Below are 23797 nucleotides of genomic sequence, written 5' to 3'. Positions count from 1 at the left end.
ATAAAGAGTATCTATCAATTCATCATCATCAACAGTATTTACTGAGTGTCTAAGATCAATAAAGTGTTCTGCAGAATGTGAAGACAGTCTTTTGGGGAAGGGCGGGGACTGGCATTTACATAGCATTTTGTTGCTGTTTGCTTGTTTCAGTCACGTCCAGCTCTGTGACCCCATTTGGGGTTTTCTTTGCAAAGACACTGGAGACGTTTGCCATTTCCTTCCCCGGCTCATTTTACAGATGAGGAAACTGAGGCAAATAGAGTGAAGTGACTCACCCAAGGTCATACAGCTTTTAAGTATCTGAGGCTAGATTTGAACTTGGGTCTTCCTGACTCCAGGCCCAGGGCTCTGCTCACTATGGGACCCCAGCTGCCTTTAAACCAAGCAAGCAGCCCAAAAAGAGAAGGGGACCCCTTCCCTCGGAAAGTCTTCAGGCTGAGCTTGGAGGAGAGAAGGCCCGTGGTGAAGATAACACTGGCTTTGCATCCAAGCCCAGAGAGGCTGTTTGCTGCCTGAGCGACCTTGAGCAAATCTCTCACCTCAGGGGCCCTGAGTTCTTCCATAAAACGAAGGGTTTGAACCAAATGCTCTCTGAGGTTCTTTCCAGTGATAGCTCTAGGATAGTATGTGTGACCTTGGGCAAGTCACTAGGCCACTTTGGGCCACAGTTTCTTCATCCGTAAAATGAGGGGAGTTAGGGAACTAGGTGGACTCTGAGGTCCCTTCTGGCTTTCAATGTGATCCTTATTGAGCAACTTGTCAGGAACAGTGTGGAGAGGTACAGGGGGTGTTGGGAGCCCCAGGGGCAGCTTGGAGAAGCCCAGAGGCTTCACTTGGGCTCGGCTGAGACCCTCTTCAATCCTGAGATACTTCAGCCAGCCCTGGGTGGGAGCACAAAAAAGGGGAGCTTGCATGCCTGCTCTTCCCACAACTCCACCCTTCCCTCCCAGGCAGCAGCCCAACCTTCCCAGCTCTACCTGCCTGACTCAGAAACAGAGCCAGGGGCTGCCTCCCTCCCTCCCTGCCTGCCTTCTTCCCTCATTCCCTGCCTCTCTCCCTGCTTCTCTCCCTGTCTCCCTGCTTGTCTTCCTCCCTCCCTGCCTTGTCTCCCACACCTCCAGCTGGAGCACACAGCCATGGAGTCAAAAGAAAGGGGTAAGAACCCACATGGCTACTTACCAGAGCCAACCTGCAACCTGAGCTTGCAAGTCCCAGACACTGAGCTTTATATATGTGTGTAGACATTCTAAGGACTGTGGATGTGCGTGTCTGAATGGGTGTATATTTATATCTAGAGAGAGGCCATGGGTTATAGCTGAAGGCAGGATTATCTCAGCTTGTCTCAGCCATCCGTCACATTCACTGGCTCATGTCCAGCTTGGGCCAGGGGAAGCAGTTGGTACTTCCCTATTTAGGGGCTGAGCTATTCCTCTTTGAATGGAGCTGAATACAACTAGCCTGGCATAGAAGGAAGGAAGGAAGGAAGGAAGGAAGGAAGGAAGGAAGGAAGGAAGGAAGGAAGGAAGGAAGGAAGGAAGGAAGGAAGGAAGGAAGGAAGGAAGGAAAGAAGGAAGGAATGGAGGGAGGGAGGGAGGGAGGGAGGGAGGGAGGGAGGAGGAAGGAAGAAAGGAAGGGAGGGAGGGGGGAAGGGAAAGTGGGAGGCAAGGAAGGAGGAAAGAAGGGACAAAAGAGAAGGGGCAGAGTGGTGTAGTGGTGAGTATACCGGACTTGGAGTCAAGGAGACCTGAGTTCAGACATCCACACTAGCTGTGTGACCTTGGGCAAGTCACTAAACTTTCAGCAATTTGTGTAACTCTCTAACACCAAACTGGGGAGAAGCTGCCGGCCTGCCTTGATAGGACCCATTTCCTCCCCCAGGAGTCCCCTATCCCAATGACATGAAATCCAGTTTTTATCCCTAAGTACAAAGTGCTGGAGATAGGGACAGAAAAGCAAGATCACCCCTGCTCTCACGGTGCTCCCAGAGGAGGCTTCAGCTGTGAGTCAGATGGAAAGGCCCAGTTGTCTTTAGGATTCAGGCCCATCGTCACTGCTGAGGTCCAAAGCCAAAGGCCATGCGTGTTCCTTAATGTCACTCCCACAGACAAACCCAACTCATTGCTGAGGCTGACACCTTTGATGATGGCAAGCCCTTCAGGGGCCAGAATTTCCTTTTGGGTCTTCCATAGCTCTGGCCACCAAGGAGGTCGGGGTGTCAGTAGCTGCAGAGGTCACGTTTCCACAAAGGCTGCAATGGGGACTGGGCTGTAAGCGGGGCCACTGCGGGTAGGGGAGAGGAACCGCAGAGGGGGCTACTCAGGGCTGTTGGCATCAGGGCCCTGGGCTTCCTTCCTTGTCACAATTAAGGTGGTGGTCAGGGTTGCTAAGAGTGGTCTGAACCTCCTGGCATGAGCTGCTTCCCACGTTCCCCTCAAGGTGACTTACCACTTCAGCTAGGCCAGCTTGCCTATATATAGGACCAGAGCCATGATTTCATTGGTATAAAAAACTCTCAGTCAGGAAATTCTCTCCACCAATGGAAATCACCTGCTCCTCTACTCACAGGCTTAGAAAATTGCTCGGAGCTTCTATATACCCATATATATAGCTATCAACTACATGCATAGCCGTGTGTCAAACGGGAAGGTTGCTGGGACCCCAAGGAAACTCCTTGCCTGCTGCTTTTACCATTTTGTGGGCTGCTCTTATCCGGAGATCACTGTCTGCATTTTTAGTAAAGTAATTGTTTATCTGAGCCCTCAGGCTTAAGTGGTCCCTTGAACCAATATGGAACCCACCTCAGGACAAAGGAGGGATGGGTTAAAAGAAAAAAAAAAGAAATAAAGAAATCAATGAGCCAATAAGAGGCCAAGGAGGACCTGGAGGGCGATTGGGGACCAAGGGTTGGACGTGCCCCCTCAAAGGGAAACGAGCACTAGAAGCAAGAGTCTTCAAGGACTCTCCATTTCCTCTCTATCTTGTTTACATAAAGAGGCAAGATGATCTGGTAGGGATATAACTCTCTTCCACTGCCTAAGGATCAAGTTATCCGGCTCAAGATGCATCAGGCCTGAAGGATTTGTTATTAATAGCACAGAAGCGCTCCATTATTCTGCTCTCCATTCCAGCGCAGGGCCCGCCCTTTCAATGAAAAAGTGCCCTCTCCCGGGGCCTCATTCCCCACCCCCCCATGTGACAGCTCCATTTTCACCATCCTACTTACACTGTTTGGATGCATTTATTTATCTTACTTGAGTTGATATGTTATGTCTGGCACTGGAGAGTAAACCACCTTTCTTGAGAGAGAAAAACTAAAGATTAAAAGCCAAAAAGGAAAGGTGGTTCTCGGGAACATGACAAGAATGAGTTTGATTTATTACCCTTTTATTCAGATATTATACTATGGACTCCCTCCCACCCTATTCTAATCTGCTAGAGGCCCCAAATTAGAGAAATGCTCACAGATTTTTCAACGTAAGAATATGAGCTCATTGAAGTCAGGGATTATGTTTTTGCCTTTGTAACCCCAGCACCTGGCACGCAGTCTGAAGCAGAAAGTGTGTGGAATGCTTCTTGGTCAGCTTCATTAATGACGGCCATATCCTAGCCCTGACAATAGTCCCCAAGTTCAATTAGCCAGGAAGGTCTGACTGTGGCTCCTTACTTTACTCACACTCTACCTCCTACGGAGGAATTGATACATTCGTGTTGTGAAAGGCTCAGGAGGCAATGCATGATAGGTAAATGGATGGCGAGCCGTAAAGGAGAAAGGAGGATCTGTGTTCAAGTCTACCTGGCACATAATGCCTCTGTGGATGTGGACAGACACTTAGCCTCTCAGTATCTAGGCAGCTCCCCAAACAAAGTACCCACTTGCCTTGGCAGGGGGAGTTTCCTTAACCTGAAGTTCCCTATCCTAGTGAAATCTTGGGTCTAGTCCTCCATTGATCTATCATCTATCTATCTATCCATCTATCTCCCTCTTTCTATCTTTCTATCTGCCTCTCTCTCTCTCCATCTACCTATTTGTTTCCATCTGTCTATCCATCCATTATCTATCATCTATCTCTTTCTATCCATCTATCTATTTTTGTCTATCTGTCTCTCTGTGTATACACTTTGCCCTGCTCTATCAGAAACACAACCCCCAAACCCAACACCCTGTCCACATAAACTTTACAGAAAACCTTCTTTACTTTGAGGAGGGGGAAAGCAGTATGAATTCATGCACAGTGTGCATTGTACTCTGCATCCAAGTCTGGCTAAGTAGGGACTTGTATAATAAAACCTCACCTACTGGAGGGCTCAGGGCAGGTGCTTTACTGAGGAGACAAGAATTATTCGTAATGAGCATATCAGATGTTTGTGTGTCAGCAGCTACCTCCAAAGTGCTAGAGGCTAGCTTTAACAAATAAAATAAAACCTTGCTCTCTGAAGGAGTTAGGAGATCACCAGGAAGCCTTCTTTCCATTCTCCAGTCTCTTGGCAGTGTCCTTGCCTCGCTTGGGCTCCGAAGGTAAATTTGAGCTGTGCCTCGTCCAAATGTCCTTCCAGTCTGGAGGATCGGTGGGGTCCGGAATAAACAGTTCCTCTCAGGCAGAGGCAGAAGGTTGTGTTCTAGCAGACCAGGCCTTCCTTCCTTGTCTCTCCTCCATCTCCTAGTGACCAGCAGAGAGCAGAAGAACAGAAGCCCAAGCTTCAGCAGGACACTCAGCCCAGCCCCAGGGGCTAAATTCTTTAAAAGACCTTCTGAAGGTCCCAGCCCTGCACCAGAGGAGGTCCCCTCTAGAGGATTGGGGAGGTGACCGTGGGTTGTTGAAACCCCGAGTGTAAGCTCTGACAGGTCCTATCAGCTGGCCAGTCTTCACCTGGGACCGTGTAGAGAGGATTTTTGCTTTAGGTAGGCTGCCTCTGACATCCATTCCTTCCAACTCTGTGAGTCAGGCCAGTGACGGAGAAGAAGTTTGTCTTCTAGACTGAGGCCCCAAAGAGATTCAAAAAGAAGAAAAGGAGCTCTGTGTGCAAAAATCCATACAGAAGTTCTTTTCATGGTTGCAAAGACCTGGAAATTATTGGGGGTGCCCATCATTCAGGGAATGGCCAAACAAATCATGGTGCATTAGAATATCTTTATGCTAAAGGAGGAAGCGAACATTTACTGAGCACCTACTGTGTGCCAGACTCTGTGTCACATGCTTTACAAATGTCTCATTTAGTCCTCATAACACCCTTTAAAGGAAGGTGTTATTATCATTACCTTCATCTTAGAGCTGAAGAAACTGACACAGACAGAGATGAAATGACTTGCCCAGGAACACACAGTTACTAAGTGTCTGAGGCCAGATTTGAATTCAGGTCTTCCTAAATTCAGTCCCAGGGCTCTACCCACTGCTTCCTCTAACTGCCTTGGTGACTAAAAGGATGGTTCAAGGAACTGCAAGGAGACTTCTAAGAAGTGACGCAGAACGAACCAAACAGAGCCTGCAGACCAATTTATACAGTAACGACAACGTTGTGAAGATAACTTTTAAAGACTTCAGAACTCTGATCAGTTCACTGACCACCCTCCATCCCAGGGACAATAACGAAGGCAGCACGTGAGGTGACAGGGCTCAAGACGGCGCACGAGACTGGCTTGGGACACGGGCAGTGTGGGAGGTTGTTTGTGCTCGACTAGGAATTTTTGTTTCTCTTTTTTTTCTCTTAAAATTGGAGAAGGCTAAAGGGGATAAAATTAATACATGTTAATTGAAGAATAAAATGAGAGAGAGAAAAGACAGAGAGGAGAGAAAGAAGAGAAAGATATATATCTATATCTATATCTATATCTATCTATCTATCTATCTATCTATCTATCTATCTATATATATATATATAGAGAGAGAGAGAGAGAGAGAGACTCATTACCAGCTCAGGAATTTTTTCTATCATATTGAGGCATAATAGATCTAAAACTGAAAGAGACCTGAGGTCATCAAATTCAACTCCCTCACTTTACATCTGAGGAAACTGAGTCTTATATGAAAGAACCTGTCCAAGATGGGCACACTGGCAGTTAAGGTGCAGGGGCAGGATAACAACAACAACAACTACTACTACTACTACTACTTCTACTACTACTACCACTACCTTTTTTGTTGTTAAACCATTTTTCAGTTGTGTCTGACTCTCTCTGTGACCGCATTTGGGGTTTTCTTGGTGAAGATACCACTCCAGGTTCGTGATTTCCTTCTCCAGCTCATTTGACAGATAAGGAAACTGAGGCAAACAGGTGAAGTGACTTGCCCAGGGTCACACAGCTAGTAAGTAACTGAGGCCAGATTTGAACTCACAAAGGTGAGGCTTCCTGACTCCAGGACAGGTGCTTTGTGCACTATGGCACCACCTAGCTGTCCTACCATTTACATAGTGCTTTAAGGTTTGCAAAGCACTTTACATAGACTGTCTCATCTGATCTTTGCTCTGGACCTCTGCCTCCAAATACAACATTTCTACCACCGGATGGCCCTGTAGCTCATGAAAACACTGTCTCCAAGCATTGATTCCATTGAGGGAGCACTGATGAAATCCCAGACCTCAGAGAGTTGGGTAAAGCCACCAAGAGAGCTAATCAAAGTTTACCAGGGAGACAAGTGAGGAAGTCAGGTCTAAGGAGGTATGGAAGGGGCCGAGGGTCAGGAATCTCTGTCCAACTGGAAAGGACCCCAAGAATGTTTCCTGTAGTCAACAGACAGCCAGGGACTTGGCTCCATAGAGAGAGGAGACCAGAAAACCAGCAGAAGTCAAGGGATCTGTCTGGAGAACATTGTTCATCCTTCATTTTGGAAGAGGACCAATGATATCACAGGGTGATGTTTTGACTCTCGAGTGAATTGGATTGAAGTGAGGCAGAGTTGCACAAAGTTGTTGGCCTGACTCTCTCTTCCAAAACCATTTTGACCGCAATGGCCCAGGATATAATGGATGACCTTAGTGTCTTCAATATCTGACCAAGCTCTAAGCACTCCCCAGCGCCCACTTCAGCTGCCTGCATGGCCGTCAGAACAAACTGTTCTCCACCCATTCTGCTGGGGGAGGTCTTCACGTGCTTGGGGCAGACATCCCCCTATCACCAACAGGTTTGAGGCTTTTCGGTTCCTCTTAGCCTGGTTGAGCCTATCTGCCCAGACAGTTTGACTGGGGTGTGGCTGCTGCAACAGCTTCCTGGAGCCACAGGTGAGTTGAGTGGCAGGTGGGCACCCAGGGTGGATGAGCAGCCCTGAAAAAGGCTTTGGCTAGCCCTCATACCAGAGGCGCTGGTCCTCCCTGAACTCTGCACACACTCCACCTGGAGAATAGACAGGAGGTCATGGATCTGTCCTCGAGTGGAAAAGAGACAAAAGGCATCCGTAACATAGACCAGCTAGAGATTAGTCCCCATTAGACAGGAAGCCAGAGACTAGATGTGGACCAGGAGCCTATCCTTGGCTACACAGGAATCCTGAAATAGGAGCGAGGGAAAGGCAAGGGGACCTAATGGGCAGTCATTGTATTCCCATCATAGATTTAAAGCATGAGTTCTTAACCTGGAGTCTGTGAATTTTTCCTAATATTTTGAAAACTATTTCAATAATTGGGTTTTTTGGTAATATTATTGATTTTGTTTTATGCAGTTAAAAACGTAATTCTGTAATGGGTGTTGCCAGCCTATCACAGGGATCCGGGACACAAGAAAAGCAAAGAAGCCGTGGCAAAGAGACTAGATGTGCTGACTTGGGAATCCAGAAATCAGGGGCATTCAGCAATTGAAAAGAAACCATGGTAGACATGGGAAGTTTGAGCATCTGTCAGCCATCCAATGGCTCATGAAACATTGTATTAATTACAAAAACGTGCTGGCTCTCTCCCTGAGCAAATAATTGGGACCAGCAATTACCAGAGCCTTTCTGGGAAATCAAATCTAACTCCTCAGCAATAACACCCAAGGCAGTTATGATCCCTTTAGAAAAGGCCCTTAGAACACGGAGGTTCACCACCAGCCCAGCTCCTTTTCTTCCTGGTCATTCTCTTGGGACCCTTCTCCCTCAACTCCTTCCAAATACTTTGTAGACACTTTCCCGTTTTGTTTATAATTCTCTGTGTACACACTGTTTTCCCCCAGCAGAATAAAAGCTGCTCAAGGGCAGGAACTATTTTCATTTCTATGTTTGTGTTCCCAGAATCTCAGTTTGGCACATAGCAGGCACTTAATACATGCCTACTGAATTGAACTGAATTTCTTCTTAAACCATTTACTTTTTGGTTTAGGGAATGGAACTCTGTCTCTGGGTCATTAATATCTGTAAAGTGCTTAGTACCTGGAACAAAGTAGGCATTTAAGAAATGTGTATTTCCTTCCCTTCCCTACTGGAGTGTGGATTGCATCAATGGGAAGAACTCCCAGTGTGGGAACCTCCCCCACTGGCAAAGATTTGCTCCCTCTCTTTTCCCACCTTCGACAGGTACTGCTCCCCACCCGTCCTAGACAGCTGGCTGGGGCACTGGGAGGGTGAGTGATTTAGGATCACCGAATCACACATCTTAGAGAGGAAAGGAACTTTTGAAGTCATTTAGTTCAAATCTTTCCTTTTACAGTTAAGGAAATTGAGGCCCAGAGAGGTTAGGGTTAGAGCTGGATTTGTCTAAAGTCATAGAAGGAGGTGGCTGAAGAGAGAAGATCTGAACCCAGGTCTTCCTATTACAAATCTAGCTCCTCCCAATATAATGATGGTCATTCAGCTAGTATGTATTAGAGTCAGGACTTGAACCCAGGACTTGGGAACCAAAAGACTTGGTTTTGTATTCCATTTCTATAGCTTACTAATGGGGCTTTGGGCAAGTCCCTTAAGGCAAACATAATGGTATAATGGAAAAAGCCCAAAATCTGTAGTCAGAGGGCATGTGTTCAAATCTTGCCTTGGGTGCTTGTTATCCATATGACTTCCTCCTTGTTTCCTCATCTGATTAGGTGGCCCCCAAAGTGCCTTCCAGCTCTAAAATGATGGCCCTATGATCTTCTTTGGGCCTCAATTTCGCCATCTGTTAAATGGAAGGTTTTATTGCAATAATGAATTCTCAGGTCTCTTCCAGGCAGCTAGGTGGAGCCATAACGCACAGAGCTCCAGGACTGGAGTCAGGAAGACTCATCTTCATGAGTTCAAATCCCGACTCAGACACTTACTGTGTGACCCTGGGCAAGTCACTTAAACTGTCTGCCTCAGTTTCCTCATCTCTAAAATGAGTTGGAAAAAGAAATGGCAAACCACTCCATTATCTTTGCCAAGGAAATCCCAAACGGGTCACAGAGAGTTGTATACACCAAAAAAAAAGGCTGAAAAGTCTCTTCCCGTTCTAAATCCTATCATACCATGACTCGATTCCAAGGCCTTCTACCCATCATGTTTTGCTTCCCTAACTTGAGAAACAGTTCATCCAATAGTTGACTCTCGGATGCACATGCTCTGTCTTTGTCTCAGCCTCCATCTTCCCATCTCACACCTCCCCACACACATTCTGGAATGGAGTCTAAGAGAAGGTTGGGTCAAGGTAGACACTTGCATAATTTTTGTTTTTCCAACATGGTTGCCATGGTTTCCTTGGCAGCACCATCCTCCTCGACTCAAAGAATGAAGAATGTAAGATGCCCTGTCAGGTAATTAGGGCCCCACATTCCTGGTTTGTTTTTAAAGCATAATCTACATTAACAGAAAGTTTTATGTTCAGATCCAGAAATCTTGAAATGTTCTTTTTGGTAGGTCAAATACTCCGGTATCATAATCCGGCAGCTCTTACCACCAGCTTAGATTTATTGTCCATTTAAGTAGGATACCGAAGTCAGCTCTTCCTGTCGATGTGAAAAGGGCTCTGAGGAATGGAAGCCCACGGCGTTCCCAGAGGAGGGAGAGCAAACCAGGCCACCAGACTGGCTAACAGAAGGAAGGCAAAAAACATCTCGACGGAAACCTCAGCCGCTCTCCAAAACACAGAGGCCTTGCCCGAGTCACCCAACCCAAGGAGGGACAGAATCAAGAGGCAGGACTCAGGTTTTCTGACGCCAAAGCTGGTGCTCTTTCCTCAGCACTCAGCATATCCAGTTAACTGAGCCATCCGCTAAGGCGACACTGAAATCTAGAACCCGCTAACTTTGATTCCATTGATGGATCTGCTCTTCACAGACACCTTCAGCAAAACGGCCCTTCCACAAATCTCATTTCAGAGAAATTTATTTTGAAAGATTATTTTGAAGAAACATTAAGGTAAGCATTCTATAGACCTTTTTCTTTTTGCTTGCTTTTCAAAACATAATTGTATTTCAATATAATCAGTTTCCTTCATAATCATTTCTATTTTATGCATTTTAAAACATGATTCTGAGAAGGCTTCACCAAAGAAAACCATGACTAAAACATATTAAAAACCCCAGCTCTACAGACTCCAGTAAAGAGCCCATCTCAGATCCCACATTGCCATTTGAAATTGTGTCAGGGGAAGAAAGGAAAGAAACTGAGAGGGAGAGGTGGTGTTTCTCCCATTTTTCACAGACAAGATTCAGAGAGGTTAAGTGACTTGGCCAGGGACACATGGCTAAAATCTGAAGCCTGAAACTAGGTTCTCCTACTTCAGTTCTCAGATATCAGTATGGAATTTATGCAGCCCTGTGGACAGAGTTGTGAATAGTTCCTACCCTTCGGGAAAGCAATGTGGAATCATGCAAAGAAGGTGGCTGAAATGTCTCTACTCTTTGCGCCAGAGATTCCGTAGCTAATCTAGCCCAAGGAGGCGAATGGCTAAAAAGAAAGGCCCCAATATACCACGACTGTCACGGCAGTACTCTTTTGGTACCAAAGAACTAGAAACGCATTAGTCGCTCATCAACTGGGGAATGGTTAAAAAAAAACAGACAGAACTGTGTTACATTAACACAATGGAATCTTACTCTGCTGTGAGAAATGATGAATGCAGAGAAGCAGAGGAAGACTTCTCTGAACTGATGCAACACTAAAGAAGAAGAGTCTAGAAGCCAGTAATACACACCATGATGACACCAGTGCAATGGGAAAATAGCAAAAAACTGCATATTCAAAGAGGAATGCTGGGACAGGAAGATGAGCAAGCTCGGACTCAAAAGAAAAGAGACCGAAGGCATGGCTCTGGCTTCACTAAAGAAGAGGGGAACTGTGGGTGCGGAATACAGCATAGAATAGACGTCTTGACGTGTTGGCTACTTTTGCTGAAACTGTGTTTTATTTCCTTTCTGTTATAAGGGATGGCTTTCGGGAGGGGGAGGGACTCATTGAGAACAGTTAGTGATGTCAAACAACATCAGATATTGACCAAAAAAATTTTAAAAGAAATGAGTGTAGCAGAGTGCTAATGAAATTCCAAAGCAAGATGTCCCCCAAGAACAAAGATCCACTTCCCCATGAAAGAAGAGAGGGAGGAGAGAAGGGTTTATTTCCAATGTCTGCTTACCTGCTGGACCTCGCTCTCTCCATTTGAGATCTTCTCAGTGTACACAAAAGAGTTGAATATGCGCTGCAAAGGAAAAAAAAATAAATTTAGGAATTCAAATTTCCAGATGTGACATCCAAACGTTTCCATAGGGAGGCAGGAGGTGTTGTTTATGGAACAAACAGAATAAGACAGGAAAAAAAATATTTCAAGTTGAAACTCCGAAATTTTGTACAAATAGAGAGAAATCCACATTTCAGCCAAAGTCAATCATGCTCATAAAAGCAACACACACAGGGGGACATGTACACAAACACACACAACAGACGCATGTGTGCATGTGTATACCCCCCCCACAAGCACACGCAACACGCACACAGCTATAGTAAAGTAAACCAGATGTTACGAGATAGTTTTCATTTTCAAAAATACTTGATTATAGATTTCCAGCCCTTCTGCCATTCTATCCTCATGGGCTGATCTCAACCCGTCATGTTTCTCATTTTGGTGTTGACTACACTTCATGGCTATAATTGTTTACAGACGGTCACATCTAATGAAAGAAGGCTCTCCACAGGATTCTTTCCATGCTCCCTCATGTCCCTGCCTTGTCCGTCCCCACCCAGTAGGAGCCGCTGCCTTCCTGGCCCACACCTTCCTCTGCCCTTCTTCCCATCCACTACTCACTCCCTCCCTCCTAGCCCAAACTGGGCATATTGAAAGCTTCCCTCCCCAAATCAATCTGACATTAACATAAAGCTTCCAGCCTTACAGAGTCTATACGTACAGGCTCTCATTTAAGCCCCACAACTGGGACCTAGGCACTACAGGTGGCATTACACCCATTTTACAATTGAGGAAACTGAGGCTCTCGACTGTTAAGTGGCCTGTGTTGGATAGGATCACACAGCTAGGGTTTGAGATGAGATTGGAACTCAGGTCTTTCTAGGTTCTAATCCTCTCTCTCTCTCTCTCTCTCCTCTCTCTCTCTCTCTCTCTCTCTCTCTCTCTCTCTCTCTCTCTCTCTCCCCTCCCTCTCCCTCTCTCTCCCTCTCTCCCTCTCTCCTCTCTCTCCCCTCTCTCCTCTCTCTCTCTCTCTCTCTCTCTCTCTCTCTCTCTCTCTCTCCCTCCTTCCCTCCCTCTCTCTCCCCCCCTCATGTGTATGTATAACACGTTTTATATATATTTATGTATTATATCATCATGTGTTTGTGTCTGTTCCTGCTTGATCCAAGAGAAGACAACTTGGAAATAGCATGGAATCATCAAAGATCTCGACAGTGATTCGCTGTAGTCAGCTGACACCATCTCCAAAGAGCCTATTGTTAAATTTTCAGTGGGAGCTTTACAGCTCAGAAATTGGCAAAGTCTACAAATCAGAGCTTGACTTATTATTTTGTTAAGACTTAAGAAAATGATGAAGAAAATGTTAATAATTCTGATTAAACTTCAAAGGCTGTCACATAAACATTTTCCAGAGAGCCACTTGTTAAACATTTTCCAGCACACCCTTGGTTCTATAGCTAGAATGGCCTTCAGAGATTGTCTGGTCTAATTGCATCATTTTCCAGGTAAGAAAATTAAGGCCCAGAAAAATTAAGTGATTTGCCCAACATCCCACTGGCAGTAAGAGCCAGCATTTGAACTCAGGTCCTTTGACTCCAAAGCTAATGTCCTTTCCTTACTGATCATAGATTTATAAAAGTTGGAGCCGTTTCCTATAATGGAAAGAGAGCCAGATTTGGAGTCAGTGAGTCTGGGTTCAAATTCTGGCTCTGCTACTTAATGGCCAGATGACTTCAATTCTCTGGATCTGGCGTCTCATGTTTAATTAAGGAAGCTGTACTAGATCAGAGGCATCTAAGGCTATAGCAAAATGCCTCAGAAAGCTGATCAGAATGTAATTGGGAAATGTTTAACAAAATTAATAAAAATATGATACGACAGAGATAATGTTGATTGGTAGTTTTCATTTCCGTTTGAGCTGTATACCACTGTACCAGGTGACCAAGGTCCCAGCCTGCTCTAAACCTATGCTCCTCTAACTTTAGGGGGATCTGTTTCCATTCATAGCTGAAACGAAGGGTTGTCATGCCTCAAAAGAGGTCAGAGTTGTCCTGCTTGGCCCCAAGGGTAGTGCTGGTTACACAGGTTCCCTGTGTGACTCGGGGAAATCACTGCATCTCTCTGGGCTTGCTCTTCGAGGTCCCTTGTGACATATCATGATTTCCCTCTCATGACAAGCCCTATTTGTATATGTGTGCAGGGGACTTTCCTCACAGCCCTATGAGGTGGGGGCTATAATTATGCCCATTTTACAAAAGACACTTTAACTGCAAGCGGGTTATAAGCGGTTTGTCCATAGTCACACAGCCAGTAAGGGTCTGAAGCAGGATTTGAACTTGGTCTTTCTCACTCCAAGTGCATCCCTCTATTCACCACGCCACCTGGCTGTCTTCTTCTCATGCTCACGGGGCTGAGCAAAACAGAAGGTAGTGGAAGGACCCGGTCATCCAAAGATGAGGGGTCAGGCAGAGTTCAAAACAAGGCTGGACGTGTCAGGTTGTGAATACCTGAACAAGTAACCTTACAGAGATAAATTCTGAGGTGCCAAAGTATCAAAATGAATAGTGTCTGAGAGGCAGTTTGGCATCACGGACAAAGGGGCTGGCCTTGAAATGAGGAAATCCTGGGTTAATGTCCAGCCTCTGGTATGTGCTGGCTGGGTGAGCCTGGCCGGGTCTCAGTGCCCCGGCGACTCCCTCAGGCTCAAAGTTACAGGCGAGTGGCAGGGCTGTGCCAATACTAGAATACTAGGAAGACTTATGAATTCTTGGGCCCAGCAAGATGCCTGCCAGTTTACTGTTGCTGTTGTTTTTACTATTACTATTATTATATGGGGAAGTTGGCAGAGAGGAAAAGGAAGCAGTCTTCCAACTTAAGTCAATGCCTTTAAGAGTCCACAGATCACCCCAGAACAGTCTGGTGTCTGACCTGGAGTCCTTCACCAAAACTCCCTTTGTCCTCTTTCCCCACCTGCCAAGTATTAACCAGTCCCTGGGACAACTGCCCAGTGGCCTGGACACACCTGTATAGTTGTGGTTGGGCAACAAAAATATTTTTCAGATGTAAGAAGACCAAGGAGTTCAGGAAAGAAAACTCTCTGTCAGAGTGTAAAAAAAAAAAAAGAAAAGAAAAGAAAGAAAGAAAGAAAGATGGGTGGTTCATGGACTCATGAGATTTTGAGCTTTAAGGAACCTTAGTGGTCATCTTGTTCAACCCCCTTCCCCATTTTACAGATGAAGAAACTGAGGCACAGAGCAGGTGAGTGATTTGCTCAAAATTATACAGGTGTAGTCAGTTACAGAGCTGAGATTTAAACTCAGATGTTCTGACTCAACGGTGAGTCACAAGATGATAATAGATGACATTTATATATCACTCTTAAGTTTTCAAAGAGTTTTATAGACATTATCTCATTTGATTCTCCCACCAACCCTGGAAGGTAAGCAGGATTGGTTTTGAAGATCCTGGCATTAGAAGCAGAGAATTGATTTTTCTTGTCCAATAGTTTCAGTTATGTCTGACTCTTTGTGACCCCATTGTGGTTTTCTTGGCAAAGATACGGGAGTGGTTTGCCATCTCCTTCTCTGGCTCATTTTACAGATGAGGAAACTGAGGCAGACAAGGTTAAGTGACTTGCCCAGGGTCACACAGCTAGTCAGTGTCTGGATCCAGGTCTTCCTGGTTTCAAGACCAGAGCTCTATTCAATATGGTGCCACTTAGTTACCCAATTTCTGACAAAGTGAAACAAATTCAGGAAATCCTCAGCTCCAGTGCTAGCTTGACAACTTTTTTTTTTCTTTTTTAGCCATCCAATCTTGGGGAAGTCACTTTCCATTCCCAGGCTTTGGTTTCTCTGTCTGTGACAGGGTGTGAGCTTTGGACAAGATCATGGCTAAGTCCTGACCACCACCACCCATGTCTCTGAACCCATGATTACTGATTCCTGTGCTTTCTACAATGTCCTCAGCATGTCACCCCCGTGTTCTCCTGCTTTCCCACACCCTTTCTGTGCTTACTTCCCTTATTAGAATATAAGCTCCCAGAGGGCAATGACTTTCATGCCAAGCCTCAGGGCTGAACCCAGTGCCTGGAACTAGTAAGGAGCAGAATTGTCAAAATGGCAATGCTTAAGCTAAGCTGGCTTCCCCCTCTTTAAACCCCCAAATTCTTTGATTCTTTTAATTACGTGTGTACTTGGGAATACACAAAACATCTGTCATTTCCCCAGAGGATAACTAGAAGGTACTCCCAGCATGGATCACAGTGAGCTCTGAATTGGTGGCTAAGTCCTAGAGAATTGCCTCAAGTTTAGAAGGGATAGAGTGACTCAGTCAAGGTCATATGACTCCATCTGATAGAACTGAGGCTCTGAAAGGTGAGTCCAGAGTCACACAGGTTGTAGGTGTGAGACAAGGGACTAGAAGCCAGGAGCTGATGCCAGAGCCAGTGAGAAAGTGAAGTCAGACAGGCCCCCCTGAGTCCTGCCTGCCAGGACACACACTGCCTCTGAAACACTTTAAAGTATATTTAATAATAATATTTAGCCCATCTTTCTAGTGGCAAGCAGACTGGATGTTGGGTTGACTGTGGGTTAAGCTGGAAGGGACCAATCCCTTCATTTGGGGGATAACAGAATGGGAAACCCAGGAAGACTAGAGAGCCAGTTTGTCTAGGGTCCCACTGATCATCCACATCAGAGGTAGCCTTTGGACCCAGGACCTCTGACCCCATGGCCAGTGTTGTTTTCTACTGTAGCAGGCTACCTCCCTACAAGAAAGACACAGAGAGACACAGAGAGAGACAGAGAGACACAGAGAGGGAGACAGAGAGAGGAGAGAGACAGAGAGAGGAGAGAGACAGAGAGAGACAGAGAGAGGAGAGAGAGAGAGACACACACACACACACACAACACACACACACACACAGAGACAGAGAATATTCTTTTCTTTTTGTGAACTGAAGCCAGCACCCTCCCTGACCCTCACCTCTGCTCCCCAGTACAAGCGATAGAGTCCATCTGTGGGGGAGAATTTGAATTTCAGCACAAGAAAGAACTAGAAAGACGTCTAGTCTAAGTCATATGTGACCAAGGATCCTCTACAACAGGTTTCTTAGCTAGGGGTCCACAGGACTGTGGAGAATCTTCAGGGGGCAGCAACCAGGGGTGGGGGGAACTACACCTGTTTCCATGTCATTGGTTGCCTTTGTAATCCTGTGTATTTTATTTTCGGCACAGAAGAGGATGCTCCTGAGCAAAGGTCTGGAGGCTTCACCACACTGATTGCCGAAAAGATCCAGGATGCAATAAAGATCCAGAGCCTCTTTCACACAGGGAGATTCCTGGTCCCAGACGTGGATGACGGCATGGGCACCACAGTGCACACATTCACACCACGTTCCACAGTGAGCCCCCACCACGTCTGGAAGGAGGCCCAGGGACCTCGGGGAGATAAGGATTCTTCAGTGGGCGGGGACAATGGTCTCCTTAGTGTTTACAAAGTCAGGAGGCATTTACCCAGCCACAGCTGGCTCATATTAAGTTTTTAACTAGGACCTTTATCTAGGGAGGCATTATAATTCTATTCAATTCAACAAGCTTTTATTAATCACTTACTGTGTACAATATCCTTCTCCAAGGAGAAGGAAGTGGCAAAGCACTCCAGTGTCTTTGCCAAGAAGACGCCCCAGTCACAGAAAGTCTGCACAACTGGAAGCGAACAACTTGTACAGAGCATCCTTTAAGGGCCAGATGGAGTGCCTGCCCTCAGGGAGCTTACACTTTATCAGACCCAATACAAAGGACCTTAGCCTCTAGAACATGGGGTCCCAGCCTGCGGTCTGGGAACTTATTTAATATTGTATTAACTGTCTTTTAATATAATTGGCTTCCTTTGTAACCCCACATATTTTATTTTATGCAATTAAAAACATGATTCTGAGCACTGTCCAAAGACCCAAGAAGGCTAAGAAGCCCTGCTCTAGAGCTAAAAGGCACCTCAGAGGTAGTCAGTCCCTTCATTTTCAGAACAGGAAAACGGAGGCCCAAGGTGACTTGCTCAAGGCCATCCAGATGACAAGCATCAAGAGCTGGGATCTGAACCTGGGCTTCTAACTCCAAATTCAACACCTATTCCACAGCACCAGGAATCCTCTCACCTCCCTTACCCAGGATGAATGGTGACACTCTGCTGCTGGCCAGACACAAAAAATCTGGGGATTGTTTATTACCCTCCCCTTTTCCTGGGTCTAACATTAGCACTGGCCTTGCTACTTAACCCATCAATTGGTAAATGTTTGCTAAATGCCTACTGTATGCCAGGGACTGTGCGAAGCACTGGGGTTACAAAAAGAGGCAAAAGACTGTTCCTGACCTCGAGGAGCTCAAAATCAAATGTGGGGGACAGTAAGCCAACAAATATACACAAAGAAAACTCTATACGGGATAAATAGGAAATCATTAACAGAGGGAAGGCACTGGGATTAAGGAAGGGAAGGCTTCCTACAGAAGGTGGGATTTTAGTTGGGACTTAAAATGCTTCGGAGAAGAGAGACGGAATGTCTTGTTCAGGGCCGGTATCACTGGATCGAAGAGTAAGTGGTGTCGAATAAGTTATAAGAAAATTGGAAAGGTGTGTGGGGAGTGGGGGTAGGGATATCATAAAGGGCTTTAAATGCCAAACAAAGGATTTTATATTTGATCTTGGAGGTGACAGGGAGCCACTGAAGTTTATTGAGTTGGGGAGGGGGTGGTATGGTGGTATGCACTTTAGGAAAATCACTCTGGCCCCTGGGGCAGGCAGACCCACCAGCAAGTATTTCAATAATCCAGGTGTGAGGTGGTGAGGGTCTGCCCAGGAGGGTGGAAGTGTCAGAGAAGAGAAGGGGGAGTGTGGGAGAGATGTTATGAAGGTAAAATTGATAGGCCCTGGCACCATATTGGATAGGATGGGGTGAGAGAGAATGAGGAGTCCAGGATGACTCCTAGGTTGGGAGCCTGAGGAGCTGGGAGGGTGGTGTGGTCCTCTAGAGTAATAGGAAAGTAGGAGGAGGGGGAAAGGTTTAGGAAGAAAGATAATGAGTTGGAGATATCTCTGGACATTCTGTTTGAGACGTGAAGTGAGACTGGAGGTCAGCAGAGAGTTGGGGCAGGAAAGGTGGATTTGAGAAATCATCAACATAGAGATGGTAATGAAATCTGAGGGAGCTGATGAGATCACCACACCTGACTTACATTACAGATATTTAAAAGCTATGAAATGAAGCTAGTCTTTCTGTCTGTTGCATAAAATTGTGAAAGCGACAGAAGGCCAGCCTATTTAAAAAACAAAGAAACCAAAAATGTTGACCGGGAAGTCCCGAGGCACTGGGCTGGCACTCTGACCACCCCAAAGTGTCAGGTCTTTATAATGCCTCCAAAGGAGAGAATCGTGTGAATGAGGGATCTGAAATATCAGTAGGATGAGCTGATAATAGAAAAGTCTGAGAGGATGACCCATGGGGTGCTTTACCTTTAGGGATAAAATGCATATAGGCTTACAGTTACTGGGCCGTGGGGATTCTAGAAAGTCAGACCGTTTCTACTATTCAGCTTCAGCCTGTCACTCTCTCTTATTCCCACCCCCAGAGGACCAAAGGAATTTCAGAAATCTGAACTCTTTAATTCAAACACAGCCTTGGGAAAGCCAGCAGTAAATCAGTTTACAAGTCCCTGGGATTGTAAATGGAGTCCACACACATACACAACCACACATTGCTACAATGGAAACCCCCAAATGGTTAGTCTTCTAAGTTAAAAGCTCAATGTAAATATTTTTAAAATACTAACATTGTTGTCTTACAGGGCAAGAAGAATTTAAATAACCTACATGCACGTGCCTGCATTCCTGTCTGTGCATGTGACATTTGAGTCTGTTTTTCTGAATGAATATAAGATACTGGAGGGAAAGGGACAGGTTTTTTTCCCCCGCTGTAAACTCTGTGTCTTTGTTGAATAGCACAGTACCCTAGTAAGTGCTTAATAGTTGCTGCATTAGATCCTGAGATCTTAGGCTAAGAGCTAAAAGGGGTCTTGAAAGGCATCTAGTTAGTTTGAGCCTTCTCATTTTTCAGCCGAGGAAATTGAAGCCGGGAGACTCCGGTTTAATGATTTACTCGAAGTCACAGGTAGTGAGGGGAAGAGCCAGGAAGCCCCTTGGCCTCAAACCCAGCTTTCTGTCACACTGTGCTGGGCATTGGAAAAAATTGGAAGAAAATTTTAAAGTGAATCCTTCAGCAACACTGGTCAATTTCCATTTACATCAAAGGATTTTCCCCCATCAAAGGCCAAAATTCAAGAAGGAATTGTTTTTCCCATGGCTCATGAGAACAGGGCAAACCCCAACCCAAAACTGACCTTTTCTTGTGTCTTGGAACACAGTTCTATTTAGGGGATTCAAACAACAACAGTATGCACAGAAGAATAACACCAAGGACATTTACATAGAACTTTGTAACTTATAAAGGAATTTCCATAATTCAGTTAAGCTCCTTTCAGCAAGCAACCCTGTGCATCCGAGGCTACAGCTGTTAGTTATCCTTCCCATTTTAGAGGTGAAGAAACAGGCTCAGGGAAGCCATTCATTTTCCTAAGGGTAAGAAGCTAAGTATTCGAGATGGGGTTTGAGCCCGGGTGTTTCTGACTACAAGTTCAGTGGTCTACCCACTGTGGCAAGCTGACAACAGACACGAGCGTGATTTCATTAGTCACTCCCTTAAATATCCAAGAATAAAAAATAACGGTGACTTGTGGCGAGTTCAAATCCCACTTCAGACCCTCACGAGTTGTTTGAGCTGGACGTGTCACAACATCTCTGGTTCTCGGTTTTCTTATCCGTAAAAAGCTGGTGGTGCTAGGGTGGACTGGATTACTTCTGGAGTTGCATTCAGCTCTCATTCTATGGTCCTGTGATTTGCTGTTTTCTTGCTCAGTCATATCTGACTCTTCAAGACCCCATTTGGAGTGTTCTTGGCAAAGATACTAGAGTGGTTTCTCATTTCCTTCTCCAGCTCATTTTACAGATGAGGAAACTGAGGCAAACAAGGTGGAATGACTTGCCCAGGATCACACAGCTACTAAGTGTCTGAGGTTGGATTTGAACTCATGAAGATGAATCTTACTGACTTCAGGCCCAGCATGCTGTGCACTATGGCGCCACCTAGTGGCCTGATCCTACGATATGATGAAGAAAATTTCTTGGGGGGGGGGGGGAAACTTAGTTGACGTTTTCTTATTGAGAAACAAAATTGAAGCCAGGCATAGTGTTGGATACCTAGCAGCTGGGCCGTGCAGTGAACAAAGCCCTGGGCCTGGAGTCAGGAGAGACCTGAGTTCAAATCCAGCCTCAGACTCTTACTTGCTGTTTGATCCTGGGCAAGTCACTTGACCCTGTTTGCCTTGGTTTCCTCATCTGTAAAATAGGGATAATAATAGCACCCATCTCCCAGCGTTGTGGTGAAAGTCAAATGAGATTATATTTGTAAAAAGTGCCTGGCACGTTTGGTGCTGTATAAATGTTAGTTATTATTATTAACTACAGATGCTGAGGTTGGTGGGCTGCTGGGACTTAGGACTTCTGAGTAAAGCTAATGCCCATCAAATGTCCACACTAAGTCTGGCATTGAAATGATGAACTCCCAGGAGCAGAGGGACACACCAGGCAGCCTGAGGAGGGGCGAACCAGCCCAGGTCAGAAAAGGAGCCTCGACGATCCAGCCATTGGGATCTTGCCACTGGGACTGCCTTCCAGGCTGGGTGAAATAGGGGGACCCAGGCTCAGGAAAAAAAAAAAAGAAATGGAGAAATCAATGTGTTTTGAAAGCACAGAAAACCCCCCCAAAGTCTTTTGTGGGGCTCCTTCTGTCAAAGATAAATCCTAACTTCAGGCCAGAACCCCAACTCTACCAGGACTGCGGTGACTGAGATGAGTCACAGGCAGCCACAGAGGAGGTCTCTGGAGCCTTCCCTCGGGCTACATATTAATTGGTCCTCCACGATTCCGGGCACACACTCCACCCTCTGCTTCCCAAACCGTCTTCCAATACGAGGCAGTTTTCATCGGGGAAATTGGCATTGCCTTCTGGGTGCAAGTGCTGGGACCGTTATGAGTTGCCAAAGTCTGAATGAGACCCAGAGCCCGCAGATACAGCCCCTTTGCACACTATGAACCTCCCTCCATCGGCATCAAAAAGCCCAGACTTCAGGCCTCTAGGAAGTTAATTGAACTTCAGACACATAAAAGCAGCTGAGCCCATTTCCTGGCCCCTGATCCCCCCTCCCCACTCCCCTCAACCAAACCAAGCCAACACTAAAGCCCTGGCTCACATGGCCGCCTTCCCCACCTATTATGAGCATCTGCATCACACCCCTTCCCTGCCCCCACAGCCCCACCCCCTCCTCCAGCCTCACTATTTAATTGAGTCTGCTTAACAGATGGCAGGAGAATTTGCCTTCCCTGGGATAGGGACAATTATGGGAGTGTTTAATGAGGTGGTCAGAGAGGGCGATTTACCCCCACTACCAGATTTTTTCTAGACATTGAAGGGAAGGCAATAGCAGAATATCATAGATAAAGAATAAATAATTGCAAATTTAATGAGATGCTGGAAGCCTTCCCTCCCCAATCTTTACTTTTAAAAAATAAAAAGAGCCAGGCTTGATTCCTTGAATCAAAAGATGACTCCACGCTTTGCCAGTTGGTTAGGCTGCTCCGAATGGACCTGTCAGTCCACTAATGGCCTCATGCAGCCCTGACTTTGGCCTCTTTATTGCCAGGAATGATTTCTAACAGGAGAGGAAGGATTCGCTATCACCAGCCACAGGAGCCAGAAACTGTCCAGCACGAATTGGTTAAAAAAGTAAATCACTGTTATTTTAAAACCCTCTCCAACAACCACAAAGGATGAGGATTAGAGACAACCCATTTTAGGGCTCCCAGAAACATTTCCCCAAATGAGTTTTTCTCCCCTTTGCCCCATCTTATTATGATTAAAGTGGGAGGACTCTTGGCCAAAGCAGTAAATAGAGCCTGGCCGTGAGTAGGCTCATCGGATGAGCTGATGCTCTGAATGTGTATAAAATGCCAGAAACACTTCGGGCACTTTCTTAGACGGAAAGGAGGTGGAGCACCTGGAACACTGAGGCCGGAAGAAGAATCAGGCGCTGGGGACCTAGCAAAGCCTTTCCATTTCTTTCTATCTCTGTCTCTCTTGTTCAAGACAAGTCTGTGTACAGAACTCAGAAAGCGTTCATTTTTTAAAAATATTGTTTTACTTTAGGGTTTGAGGACCACAGATTCAAGGTTCTGAGGGACCTCAGATGGCAATCAGCCCAAACCTTACATTTTACAGATGAGGAAACTGAGGTCCAGGGAAATTCCCTCTTCTAAAAACACTTCTAACTCTAACATTCTGTGTTCTAAACCCTCCCAGTATTAACATTCCGTGGGAAGTTCTGTTCCTATCTCTCCAAATAGACTATGAACTCCATTTGAAACCCCAAAGGCATCTAGAGAGGGTAATGGGTGACCAGGGACGGAGTGTCAGACCTGAACCCAGGTACTGCTGACTCTAAAAAATGCCTCCCATCACATTATCTGGTGTTGGGCAAATCCCTTCATTTCAGAGTCTCTGGTTCCCTTTCCATCAATAACACCTGTTTTGTTTTTTTTTTTATTGTTGTTGTTTTCTCATCCATTAGTTATGACCCCATTTGGGGTTTTCTTGGCAGAGATACTGGAGTGGTTTGCTGTTTCCTTCTGCAGCTCATTTTACAGATGAGGAAACTGAGGTAAACTGGGTGAAGTGACTTGCTCAGGGTCCCACAGTTAGTAAGTGTCTGAGACTGGATTCGAACTCAGGAAGATGAGTCTTCCTGACTCCAGGCCCAGCACTCTGTGCACTATGGCACCACCTAGCTGTTCCCAAAACACCTGTGAGTACCTATGAGTACCTACATACCTCACAGGGTGGTTTGTGAGGCTGAAATTGAGACAGTATATAGAAAATATTTTCAAAATCATAAAGCACTGTTCCAAATACAACAAGGCATTTCTAATGCCTCCCAGAGGCTGAGTGGAGGTAAAAGAACAATGTATGCATTGTGCGGAGGTATGCGTTTCCCAGAGTCCTCAAGTTTCCATTCCTTTGACCTTGAAGAGACTTCCTGGCCACACATTTTTGCAGAAAAGACACACCCATCCATGCTTGGTTTTGGTTTAGCAGGCC

At 45.8% G+C, this 23797-nt stretch overlaps 1 protein-coding gene across 2 annotated transcripts in view; it reads right to left on the bottom strand.

The window, feature by feature from the left end:
• Window positions 1-23797, bottom strand: part of CACHD1 (cache domain containing 1) — a 244897-nt gene that overhangs the window by 126258 nt on the left and 94842 nt on the right. For both annotated transcript variants that reach the window (XM_020993119.2, XM_020993120.2), the window contains exon 2: window positions 11491-11553. In XM_020993119.2, the coding sequence (XP_020848778.1) occupies window positions 11491-11553 (63 nt within the window). The remainder of the gene's footprint in view (window positions 1-11490; window positions 11554-23797) is intronic.

Source organism: Phascolarctos cinereus, unplaced genomic scaffold (genome assembly GCF_003287225.1).
Source record: "Phascolarctos cinereus isolate Bilbo 61053 unplaced genomic scaffold, phaCin_HiC Scaffold_5;HRSCAF=322, whole genome shotgun sequence".
NCBI lineage: Eukaryota > Metazoa > Chordata > Mammalia > Diprotodontia > Phascolarctidae > Phascolarctos > Phascolarctos cinereus.
The sequence above is the reverse complement of the archived record's forward strand: the minus strand, read 5'-3'. Positions and strand labels throughout refer to the sequence as shown.